This window comes from Lates calcarifer, linkage group LG7_2, assembly GCF_001640805.2.
Source record: "Lates calcarifer isolate ASB-BC8 linkage group LG7_2, TLL_Latcal_v3, whole genome shotgun sequence".
NCBI lineage: Eukaryota > Metazoa > Chordata > Actinopteri > Centropomidae > Lates > Lates calcarifer.
Genome location: NC_066854.1, coordinates 5,396,698 through 5,409,697, shown reverse-complemented (window position 1 = coordinate 5,409,697; position 13,000 = coordinate 5,396,698). Strand labels below are relative to the sequence as shown.

General features: G+C 42.3%; 1 protein-coding gene across 4 annotated transcripts; it reads right to left on the bottom strand.

Annotated features, from left to right (window-relative positions):
* Positions 1-2,024: 2,024 nt before the first annotated feature.
* gart (phosphoribosylglycinamide formyltransferase) lies at positions 2,025-12,672 on the bottom strand. Of its 4 annotated transcripts, none has more exons than XM_018693498.2 (24): positions 12,578-12,672; positions 12,288-12,380; positions 10,660-10,763; positions 10,371-10,520; positions 9,574-9,669; positions 9,304-9,478; positions 8,559-8,670; positions 8,288-8,356; positions 8,072-8,197; positions 7,885-7,972; positions 7,696-7,781; positions 7,419-7,587; positions 7,078-7,315; positions 6,624-6,718; positions 6,177-6,286; positions 5,360-5,558; positions 4,991-5,242; positions 4,695-4,847; positions 4,129-4,332; positions 3,891-4,049; positions 3,429-3,559; positions 3,172-3,313; positions 2,962-3,077; positions 2,025-2,879 (listed from the first exon to the last, which is right to left on the bottom strand). In XM_018693498.2, exons 4-24 carry the CDS (start codon positions 10,513-10,515, stop codon positions 2,682-2,684), a joined length of 3,063 nt encoding a protein of 1,020 aa, XP_018549014.1. In that variant the 5' UTR covers positions 10,516-10,520; positions 10,660-10,763; positions 12,288-12,380; positions 12,578-12,672; the 3' UTR covers positions 2,025-2,681. The 4 variants fall into 4 exon arrangements, with proteins under 4 accessions (XP_018549014.1, XP_018549015.1, XP_050922008.1 ...); XM_018693499.2 differs by having other exon boundaries at positions 10,702-10,763; XM_051066051.1 differs by having other exon boundaries at positions 12,288-12,436; positions 12,578-12,626.
* Between the last annotated feature and the right edge of the window lie 328 nt (positions 12,673-13,000).

Sequence of the window (13,000 nt, the reverse complement as noted above, 5' to 3'; positions counted from 1 at the left end):
TGACAGCAAATGGTCAAAACAAAAGTATCAAACAATGGTTCTCTTGCCAAATTGTCGGCCAAGTATTTTTTTCTGTTCTGGACACAGTATGAAATTGGATAAAATATCCAAAAAGGTTTTCAGACATAAGATGCTGTTGTTGAAAGCTGCATTTTCCAAATAACATAGAACATCAACAATAACTTAATAACTGTATGATGACCCCTAACACGTAACCCAAATGCATGTTACGATAACTGACTAACTGCATTGTACAATTAAACCAATATCCTCATATGTGCCCAGTGTACAGTTTATAACTGTAAAGCAAAAGATGAGTGAAAAGTGAATACGATTCTGCGACATAAAGCCTCATTGTTCCAGGAATTATTCCAGTAAAGTCATGAACACTGATATATTATGTATGTATGGATATAAGAGTAAATGCACACTGTAAACATACAAAGATTATGACACCTGAGATATTTGGTAGTATTTTTGACCTTTGCTCTCCACAGCAACATCACAGCCAGCAACCAGATGGGTTATCACAATATTTCAATGCAAACTGCGCTCATTGTTTTATAACTGCTTTCTGATACTCCAACCGTGTGTGTAAAAACAGATGTGATGCATATAATGCAAAAAATAATTCTATGAACTACGTTGCTGCTATCACCTTTATATGTTCTTACATCAGGTACAGTAAGTATCCAGAAAACATCAAGTGGACCAGCATAAAGTCCTGCAGCCTGGTCTGACGGCAGCTGTATGTGTACAGTGTCTCCTTGTCGTAATGGGAGTACAGCGCTCCCTGAAGCCTGATCCAGCAAGCCCTTTTTGTACTCATCTTAAGTGTACATCACTGGCTCATTGTTCTTCATCAGTGCCACCCACACATTACCTCCTTTGCAGTGGACATGGTAAACAAAGTAGTAGATCCCTGGCATGGTACAGATGAAAATACCAGTTTGGGGATTGTGGTCTTGATTGCCGCTGTGCAGGAGTTTGTCGAAGATGACTGGAGAGCCAACAGGAGGGAAAGGATTTGTTAGCTGAGCTGTGAATTGATGCTAAAAGCCCAAACCTCTGGCTAAAAATGTCACGCTAGAATAAGCCGTGAAATACTTTTGAGTTTTTTTCAAATTTATATCATAAAAATGATCTTGAAATGCCAAATAAAATGTAAAATTGAGGTGTTAAACCATAACCTCTTGCAAATAATATTCACTTGGATACAATATTAAACACAGTGTCACAATATTCTTAAGAACTACTTATTTGAGTAAGATAATCCTTTATCAGTCTCAACAACAAAAATAGAAAAAAGCATTATATCTACAAGACAAGCTGTAACAACATGAACAGGACTGTGTACACAGTGATAGTTGGAATTGAATACTGATATTGCACTGTTTGAAATGAGATGCAAGTCAAACTAATCTGTTACTAGATGTAGTTTGCAACAGTAAAAGTTAAATGTAACTTTAGAACTACTTTGTAATATAAAAGCAATGCAGAAGTAATAGTAATCCAAAATAGAAATACAAATTACAGTCAGACGTCTAATATGTAAAAAACTATTTGGATTTACAGATGAGTTTGTGTGATCAATCCGTGTTGTTGTCTGTGCAGGAGGAGAAGACGACAGCAGCTGAAGACCTGAAGTGGATGAAAGCAAACCAAAGTGTTAGGAAGCTGTTAATAAAATAAAAGAGCTCCACCATCTAACTGCTGCAAAAAAACTCATAACAACATCTGCTTTATCAGGAGAGGGATTTGAACACGAGACCATGGCTTGGTAGGCATCCGCGTTACCGATCTCGCCACTGAAGTCCACAGGGTACAGCCTGGCAGTAAAAGCAGTTGTAGTGATAGTACAATTGCAAAATTGTTATACATAGCAAAATAGCATAAAGCCATAACAAGTTGAATAAGCAAAACAGTATAAAGCTTCAAAAGTGAAAAAAATTCATAGCACAGTGGTTTCCACAGCATAAATTTCAGCGTCTGAAGCGGGGATTGAACCGGAAGCTCCCATAGGGTCCCATTCATTTTTTTAATTCATTCAAAAAGTTGTATAAAATCATACAATCATTAGATCAGTTGCATTCACACTCATAAAGTTTGAAAGAACAATAGTGTGGATGCTTGAGGCATTCATACGCATTTTCAGCAGGAAATACATAATATCTACTTATTGTTATTATTATTATTTACCAGCATCACATCATCATCCCATGTCCACATGCCAACATCTAAATGAAACAATGAAGCAGAAATATCACACTCACCCAGACATGTTTAATGATGACATAACAGCTCCCGCTATGCAGGCATTCAAGAATTCACTACACTCATGAAATACTCCATCTAGACGGCACTATATGTTACATGACCCCATGCCTTTTTTCCAGTTTCCAGGTTAATTCCAGTGCAGATAAAATTATAACATCTCTCAAATGGTACAATTGGAATGAAAGCTTGTTTAGAAGTTGAAATGCTACTATTCCATCTACTTATCAGCAATCTATGAAGAAATTAACTCTACTGGATCAGTTTGGGATAGTGGAGGACTAAAAAGTTAATACTATGACCTTAGCTGATGGTGTAAAAAACAATGAACTTGTTTTTTTATTAGAAAACCAGTTTTATGTACCAAAAGTAAACTGTTGAGTTACACTAAGCTGGATTTAATTTCTTTAACTCTGAGAATTTGACTTCCACATGATGTGCCCGTCTTCTCCGAGCCTGACGGCACCGCTGGCAACCAGCTCCAAAGCCGTGGGGAAGGCTCGGTGCTCGGCCTCTCTGATTCTGTCAGACAGACTCTCCTCTGTGTCACTGCTCAGCACGGGCACTGCCTCCTGCACAATGATGGCTCCTGCATCCACCTCTTCCTGCACACAAAAAAACAGCTGTTTGCCTGGTTCAACTGAAGCATTCTCAGGTATTTGCCTCTTAGTCTGACGTCAAACTTACTGCTACAAAGTGAACCGAGCAGCCTGTGACCCGCACGCCGGCCTGCAGGGCCTGCTTCTGGGCATTCACACCCTTGAATGATGGCAGCAGGGATGGATGGATGTTCAGTAGCTTTCCTGTAACAGTTGAGCAGTGTTTTCTGTGGTCCTTCTGATCAGACTTAACAGAGCAAATGTAAATTAACTGGTGATCCAAACAGTATCTTCTCACCGTTCCATTTCTTGACAAAAGCTCCCGTGAGGATCCTCATGAATCCAGCCAGACACACCAGCTCCACTCCAAGCTCTTCCAGCACTCGATCAATGGTCCCATCAAACTCTGCACGGCTCCCATACAGTTTGTGGTCCACCACCTAGTTGGGATCAGACACGCAAACAACTGTAGTAACAGAATGAAATTAAATGCTGAAAAAAGCTGAAAACTGTAATGGTCTTTTAACTTTGCATCATTAAAATCATTGTAATTACCCGTGTCTGGATGCCAGCCAAAGACGCTCTCTTCAGGCCCTGAACTCCAGGCCTGTTGGAGATGACCACCACAATCTCTGCTGAGCTGGACGGACGCTTCGCCTGCTCTATCAGCGCCTGAAGGTTGGTGCCTGAGATGCACAAGAAAAAGACACATGTTAAGGAAAACATAAGGAATCTTGTGATCAATTTAAAAGGAACTGTTTGGGGAAACACTTGTACTTAATGTTGAGTAAATACTGTATGTGCAGCCAAAGACTGGAAAAAGGTGGCAAGAAAAGTGCTAAGAAAATCAACCTATGAGGAGCACTAAAGCTTCTTAATTAACAAGTTAAATCTCCCTTGTTTAATCTATACAAAGATTAAATTATCCTTCCATGATTACCTTCATCTAACTCTTGGCAAGAGAGCCAGTCAGCGTATTTCACAGTGTCGAGAGATTCAAGACTAATAAAAACACACCTGTGCCAGAGATGAGAACAGCTACTCTTGTCCTCTTGCGTGGCGTGCTGATGTCGCCATGGCAACCATTTTTTTGCTCAACCACCAACTCTCCACCGAAGGCTGGTCCTGCATTCAGCAGGCTGTGTTTCAGGTTACGGACCACCACAGGCTCTGCCCCTGTTTAAAGAACCACAATAAAACATTATTTCTGCTCTGTATCTGAAACTGCACTCTACTCAGTGTTTCAGTGACTCACCAGGCTGCTTGTGGGCAAGTGAACCCACGATCCAGGCCTCTTCGTGGGCCTGGAGCTGGCGCAGAACCCTTTGAGCATCCAGGGGAGCCACCACCAGTACTGCACCCAGGCCACAGTTGAAGGTGCGGGCCATCTCCTCCTCGCTCAGACCCCCCTCCTTGTGCAGCCAGGAAAACACCGGAGGGATGCTCCATCGTGATGCGTCTGAGATATGCACAAAAACCAAGTGCAGATGCTAATGACGGAGCTGTGGCCTTAAACATAACAACCACAAAGTGACCTCTAAATGTTCAAGAAAGAGAAGGTGATCCCAGGTCTATTAGAATATGCAAAAAATAATAATAAGTGGAGGGGGAGCTGTGTGCTCAAAGTTCATGCAACTATAAATATGTTTATACAGGAAATAGTTTTCATTCATGTTTTCCTCCTCACACTATAAAATCATAAATAAAGAACTGATTAGCAAATGCAGCTTCGTCTGGAGGCAAACCACCTTTCCAGACGTCAACATTTTTATTTGCTCATGCTGCAAATGAAGATGACGCGTACGTGCTCTTTCATCTCACCTAAATCGACTGCCAGCTCCTGGGGCAGCACCCGAGGGATGTTCTCCAGAAGTCCGCCACCTGTGATGTGAGCGTAGGCTTTGACGGCGCCACTGCGCAGGATTGGCAGGAGGAGACGGCTGTAGATCTTAGTTGGTGTGAGCAAAGCCTCCCCTGGAAGCAGAATTCCAGTCAAATGCTGAGAGTTGAGGGTTGAACTTGAGGTTATGGTTAAATACTTTATGGCTACTAAACCAGGATTTATAAAAAAAAAAAGCGCACTGTGGTCAACATTTTTTGACTTGGACGTGACTCACCGACAGTCTGTTCTGGCTTGCCAAAAGGAGCAGGGGAACTGTAGTTGAGATGGGCCTTCTCCAGGACTTTGCGGACCAAGCTGAAGCCGTTGCTGTGGACTCCAGAGGAAGCCAGTCCAATCAGCAGGTCCCCCTCAGCGATGTCCCCCAGCCTGGGCAGCAGGGCCCCGCGCTCCACCGCTCCAACACAGAACCCAGCCAGGTCGTACTCACCTGGAGCATAAACGCCCGGCATCTCTGCTGTCTCGCCTCCTGGACATGGACACAGAAACAGATGGCGGCTTGAAACCAGTCAGTACAGCACAGCGCAGTCAGCTCCAGCTTTTTTGAAATGCATCATTTCAATAGGGACTGCGTTTTTTCTCTCACCCAGCAGAGCGCAGCCAGCCATCTCACAGGCCTTAGCAACGCCACCAACCACCGAGGCAGCCACGTCCACATCCAGGCTGCCACAGGAGAAGTAGTCGAGAAAGAAGAGCGGCTCAGCGCCCTGAGCCAGCACATCGTTCACACACATGGCCACCAGGTCCTGGCCCAGGCTGCCATGCTGCCTGCACTCCTGGGCGATCTGAAGATGGGGGGTGGAGGAAAAAAAAAAGTAAATAAGACAGTTTAAACTGCTAAACATTAAACTGTAAACTACATTAATAGTTTTCAATTACAGAAAGATTTTGTATCTCAGGTATTGTTTTGACACCATGACAAATTAAAACTCAAGTGCAAAAAAAAACAACAATAAGCTGTATCTGCTTCCAAGTGTCCATGAAATAATGCTGCATCTTTCTCACTTTAAATGAATTTGTATTTCTGTCCTGTTGAGGGGTTTTAAGAAGCCAAAGTCTAAGCCTTTGAATCCATCTCCAGATAAGCCTATCTCCCCTGCTGCTCCATTACTTCTGAGCCACATTTGGATCCAATTTTGAATAGTTATTTCTTAGCCCATCTGGAAATTACCAAAGCCAATTTGGACTGAGCGAAGGTTTTAGTACTTTCATTAGATTCTCATTTGTTCCAGGCCTTTACAGCTACAATGGGAGCCATATATTGAACAGTCACGACAAATGACAGTGAGGTTTCTATGAAGAATAAGACTCGTGGCTGCCAGTGGACAGTGGTCATGGACAAATGTTTCTTATTTTTTCTTTAAAAAAAAAAAAAAAAAAGGATGTAGGAATTCAAGTCGCACCTTGAGCTTGGTTCCCACGCCATCTGTCCCAGATACCAGGATCGGGTCGACAAATCCTGCTGCCTTCAGGTCAAAGAGACCAGCAAAGCCCCCCAGTTCTGCATTACACCCTGATGGAAGAAAAAAAAAACAATTACAGACATGGTTACTGCTTCAACCATTCTTTCTGTTTTAACTGTGCTGTGTTAGGGCTCCTAAATCTTTCTCAACAGACAGACGTAATCAAAATCACTGCAATTACGACTGCAATTACTAAAAATATAGCAATTGAGTCACAGAGCTGTTAAAGCCAGGAAAACAGTATTAAAACACAATTTTCTCTAAGTGCTACTTGTGTTTGAAACATGAGTGCTGGAAGATAAAAGCATCAAATCTTTATATAGGTGCACAAAAAGGTATTTTCTGCCATTTTCTGTCTTTAGTTTTTGTACATGAAATTGGAATTACCAGTGCGAGAAGTTGCCTTGGCCAGAGGCTTGATCATCTCCACCAGCTTGTTACCAGCAGCTATGTCCACTCCGCTGTCCTTATAGGTCAGACCTCTGTCAGAGACACACATGTTTATTCCCAGTGTAACATCATGTCTGTCTACAGCTTAAAGTTCAATAAGTTTTGTGGAAGAGGATTAAAAGTCTTAAAATTAGAGGGGAATTTCTGGTTGTAGATTAGAGCAGGTTTCATCAAAAATAATAATAATATATAATCATTATTCATTTGGTAATTAAAAACAATTACAACACAGGAAAATTCACAATGAATTTTATTATTCAGTTCTTACAGTATGCAACAAAAAAACCTACAAACACGTGTATGAAAAGAAGTACAAAAACAAACAGGGGAATGTTCTAGTGTTTTAGCTTCTGTGTTCAGGGTTTTTAGCCTGTGCCACACTCACACACACCTGCGCTGGTTCAGGTGGGCGATGGCCCGGTGGCCGATATCGCGGCGATACTCGGCACCCGGGAAGCCGATGGCAGCCACGCCCTGATTGGCCGCCTGCAAGGCCGCCTCTAGGGACGAACTGATGGCGGTGACAGTCAGGACCCGCCCGCCGCTGGACACCACACCCCCACCTCCTTCCTTCAGGGCTGTGCCGGCGTGGAAAACCTGCAGACCTTTGTCCTGAACCTGGGACAAACCTAAGGAAGAACAGCAGGGTTACAGAGATTGTTATGACTATTTGTCGACCAGCTTTCACTGCCAACACAATCTGTCAGTTCCACAGCCTTGTGCCATGCATACCTGTGATCTCTACTCCTTTCTTGTAGGAGCCAGGGTAACCAGCGCTGGCCATGACCACTGTGACTGCAGAGCTGTCCTGGTGCCACATGGGGGCGCTGGAGGCCAGTTTGCCATTCATGGTGTTCAAGATGACTTCATACAGGTCGCTCTTCAGCAGGGGCAGCAGCACCTGCAAAAGAGTGACAGTACTGAGCAAAATATAATGTCACTTTTATATGACATATATATATAACATATATACATATTATATGTGACAGACAGCAGCTGATGAACACACCTGACACTCAGGGTCTCCGAAGCGACAGTTGAACTCGAGCACCTTTGGCCCCTGCTTGGTCAACATCAGCCCTGCGTACAGCACACCTGGAAAAGCACAGAAAGATAAATGAGATGTAGAATGTGTTTCATTCATCAGACACTTTAAACTCACTCAAAGGGAGTAGGACAAAAGACGAAGAGCACTTGCCTACATAAGGAGTTCCCTCCTCCTTCATCCCATCCACTGTCTTCTGAAGGACCGTCTCTCTGATCTGCTGCAGCAGCTCCTGACTCACCTGCACAGGAGCGAGAGAAAGGAGGTGAGTCACAAGTGGTCAGAATACAACTAGAAAACACAGCACAACCTTAATTGCTCTTAAATGTCATCACGGTACCTGAGGGGTGGGGCAGTAGGCGCCCATGCCGCCGGTGTTTGGCCCCAGGTCGCCGTCCTGCAGCCGCTTGTGATCCTGCGCTGGAGGCATCGGGGACACTGAGGAGCCGTCACTGAAGCACAGACACTACAGGAGGACATCCTGTCAGCTCTCCCTTCATTCACACCTCAAGATTAGCGAATAGGGTGCGAATATGTTGTGAATGTCACTACTCACAGACACTTCCTCTCCCTCTAGAAGCTCCTCAACCACCACTGTCTCCCCTGCAGCTCCAAATGCTCTGTCCTGTGAGAGACACGACAGCTTTCACATATACATTCTGATCTGATCCATTTCTATATAAGAATAAAAAGTCTCACCCCGGGGCGAATGCTGGCAAATTATCACTGACCACAAATTATTCTTCTAGCATAGGGCATGTGCTTTTCTTTTCACTGTTCCTCCCCATTGCTCAGGATCAATGATCACACAGAAAAATGTCTGGTACCTTCATGATGTCCATCACAGCCTGACAGGCTTCGTCCTGGTCTTTTGCCACAATGACTCCCTTTCCCGCTGCCAGACCGCTGGCCTTCACCACCAGTGCGGGAAAGTCAGCACTGAAAACCACAAACAATGAAACAGTAACATTCCAAAAAAAATCTACATCTTTTCACAGAAAACACATCTGGAACAGATGCTGCAGCACCGACACAAAGCACAACCTGTTTTTTTGTGGACCATTTAACAAATGCAGAGCACACAGTTGTTTGGGAATGGGTTTGGGATCCGTATGGATGAAGGCTGTCAAAATATGGCAGCTGTTGTTCTGCCCAAGATGGTGTCTATGACCACAGAAATTACTTTCACTGACTATAAAGGACTTTTTTTTTTCTTTGTAAAAGTCACAACTCTGTAACTTCTTCAAGAGTGCTCTCATATGAAAAACAATCATCACATCTTAGATCATTAACTCATGTAACCATCTGAGGAACAAATTTCATTTCTCTATTACAATACACATTTTTTTATGTTTAATGGCTCAGAAAAACAAAACTCCACAAGCTTCCTGCTGAAAATCAAAACTGCTAAAATTACCATAAACAGTATGTATTTAGCATTTTCCCCCCTCTGCTAATTACTCCATTTTATTCATTAGACAGACAATACCAGGCAGGGAGGATAGAACAGTGTCTCCTGTGCATAAATATACCTCCAAAGATACAGACTTTGTGTGTGTCTACTGTACTGACGTGCGGATGTAGTTGCAGGCCTCCTGGGGGTCAGTGAAGGAGCCGTAGCGAGCCGTGGGAATGCCATGACGCTCCATGAAAGCCTTGGAGAAGCTCTTGCTGGCCTCTAACTGAGCTGCTTTGGCCGAGGGGCCGAAACACGGCACTCCTGCCGCCATCAGGTCGTCCACGATACCTGAGAGAGACGTTAAAGTTGAGGGGAGGGACGCAATGAACAGGACGCAAAATAAAATCCAATGAAAACGCACCCTAACGCCAACGTTCACTTACCTGCTGCCAGCGGAACCTCAGGCCCCACTACAACTAGCCCCACATGATGATCCTTACAGAACTGAGCCAGGATGGAGTGATTATTCACTGACACCTCTGCGTGGAGGAAAATCACAGGAAGTAATGATGTAGAGTTCTCTCACATTCCTAAGCTGTCTAATGCTATAATCACCACATTCTATCAAGCTAATAATGTAATTGATGCAGTCAGTGCATTAATTAACACATATCTCTACAACAACACACTGCTCTTCACCATACACATTTAGTAAAACACTGAGGAGACGTAGTGGTCGTTAATGACAAAGTGCAAACCACTGTACAGGGGGAATGTGTGGTGGAAGGAGGAAGTTTAGATTGTGTGCTTTTTTGTGTTCACAAGATGACAGAAAAACTTAATGTCTCACATACAATGTTGGAAACTCCTAAAAATGTTAAATCAGTTATGTTACGTTAATATGAGAAATTATTTAAATAATGATTTTATGGCTGCAATAATGAGTTGGTCACAAAAAAGCTTTAAAAGCTATTTTTAAATAGACTAATGATTTCACATTTTAGAAATGGGCTTATTCACTTTCTTTCAGAGTGTTAAGTAATTCTTTGCAGCTACACAAAAACAGCCCTCTGTAATAATAAACTAAGATATATATTTCACAATAATAAAAAACAATTAATCAGGAACATAATATACAGATTAATCAGTAATGAAAATAATCGTTGGCCAAATTCAGACAAAAAGAATGTTACAGGAGTAAATATGACCTGAGGAGTCTTTTCTTAGTGTTTGGATTTACCAGAGTTGCTGATCTTCCCACAGCTGGCTGTGCCTGCGTTACCCGGAGCCACCAGGACTTGCTGAATCTGCGGCGACTGGGCCAACTTCCAGGCCAGTGCATGCTCCCGTCCACCACTGCCAACCACCAACACCCGCTCTGCCATGGCACCTGAGTGACGGGAAAATAAGCATGTAGAATTAGACTGAAACCATTCACGCCTTCATGGTTATCCTACAGAAAAGCCAGCGGCTCGTGTTCGCCTTTAATTGTTCATAAAGCAACCATTTAATTGCATGCGAGGACTGACCTATAAGGAAAGGAGTTTGCTCAGTTGTGAGGAAGCGCTGACCTTTTCTGAGGCCTGGGGTCTTATATTATCTTGTAATGCCACACTAACAAGGATCCAATCAACTAGAACAAAAACACAAGTCAGCAATTAAATGGCATGGTCACCAGGCAAAGTCAAATCACCAGTAACTGAAAACAGAGGCTCATTTGCATAGAAAAACAAAGCCATTATCAGGCTGATATACAGTAAACCACTCGCCGTAGCCTCAGTTTGGCAGTGCAGCTATTCTGCACTCTCTTTCTTTGAGTGTTTCATTTACTGAAGGCAGTGACTGCATCACATTTGTCCCCAAACTAATTTTCTCTGAAGCAAATATTTCATTTTTATTTGAACACTAATGGGTTAGAATTTGCTGATTTTAAAGCTATTCAGAGGCATGTTAAGACCTTTTCTCATTTATTCATGATATTTACAACCATCTGTAATGTTTGTAATTTAATAATAAACTGTATTTCTCACTCTAAATGAAAGGAAACTGATCTTATCTACAGTAAAGCATGATATGTACTATCAGATTGAGTGACACAGTGTAAATTCACTCATCAGGAAACAGTGCTCCTCATGACACACACCCGGATCAATGTGATCTCATCACTGCGATAAAACCTGAATGTTTTGACTTGAGCTTTGGGACTCATTTGTTGTTCACAATTTCCTAGACTAGAAAAAAAAGACTTATTATAATCAATTTAACTACAAACTCTAATGAAATAATAAGCAAATCCATCTTTTAGCACAACAAATGTGCAAAATTTTACAGTCAATAATAAACTGAAAAGACTTCTGTGAACCCTTTAACCCCCTAAAACTCAAACAAAACAGGGTCAGAGTTCAAAACATCCCAATCTTCACTGACCTGAACCCTATAACAGGAGCTCAGAGGATTGCGCAATCGCATGGTTTACTATAGTAAAGTCTAAAAGCTCCCTTCAGCGCTCACTGGGATAAGATACAGCACAAAAGGGTGAGTGTTGCACAGTGGGCGCGCATGTTCCACAATTAGCCAAATCACTGGTTTTGATTGAAATCACTCGGCTCATGTGACTCACATGTCAGAGAGCAAATCAAACGCATGAGTCTGACAATGAATGTTTTTAAATACCGTTTAAAGAAAACTGCACTTTATATAAGGTGTTGCATGCATCATTATCAAAGCTTTTAAAGTGACTTTGTTGTATTTTACATACTTAAAACAGTATATCTCTGTGCTCCATTGTAGTGTCTGGAAAATAAACTTAGAATATGGGATAAATAAAAGACGATAATCAAACTTTGCTCTGGTTAACTTGTGTAAGTCAAGCATTTAACCCACAATATGCATCACCAATATGGCTGCACGTGCATAAAAATACATGCATTTATTCTGCAGTTTAACATGATAGATGGTGCTGTCTAATCTCTGATGCGGTCTCTTCCAGTTCATTCATTCCAACTTCTGTAGTTTTTTAGTACGAGTTACTGAAGCTTAAGTTAATTCTGCTCTTTCATGAAAATAACACCAGTTATGACTTTAACGTGACAGCCAACTTCTGTAGCACACGAGGCTGTGGTGAAATAAACATGCAGCTTGGTGTGGAGACACTCACCTGTGCGCGTTAGTGTACGTGTGAAGCAGGAAATAGCCGGAGCCCGGTTCAGGTCAGCAGTGAGAAGTGTCTCCTCAGCTCTCAGCCTGCTGACTGACCGTGGATGCAAACTATATTATCTCTCACTCACACACACAATTACTCACACACTACACACACCACGTGGATTCAATATATCACAGTGATGTAAAGCTACACATCGACAAAGGCGACGTAAAGTTAGCGAGAAGTGCTAATTAACACCGACAACTTTCCCGTTTCGTTTATATAGTTATGTCTCTGTTTCTTACCTTTTATCTGCAGCTCAAACTATTTGGACATTTTTTTTGGAATCTTCCAACTTCCTCGGGGTGTAACTATCGAGTGCATCATGGGATTTGTAGTTAATTAGCAAAGACGCCTCACACAGCGCCACAGCTTTCTTTTTTCCTTTTAAGGGAACGTAAGAGTAATTTATTTGTCATGCCTCTTTGTTGAAACTATACTTAACTGTACAGTTAAGTATAGTTTGAAAACACTCAGTAAACAAGTACCTCGAGGAACTGCTTTTATAAAAAATGATGGATGCAGTTTCTAAACAATCAGATAACCAACCTAAATATCACCTTAAAACACCCCCAGAGCTGTCTGAGCCTTCATGCAAGTATGGAAAAGTGAGCTGGCCTTGAAAAAGACATGATTTTGTTTTTCATTAAACACTGAAGCACCCTGGC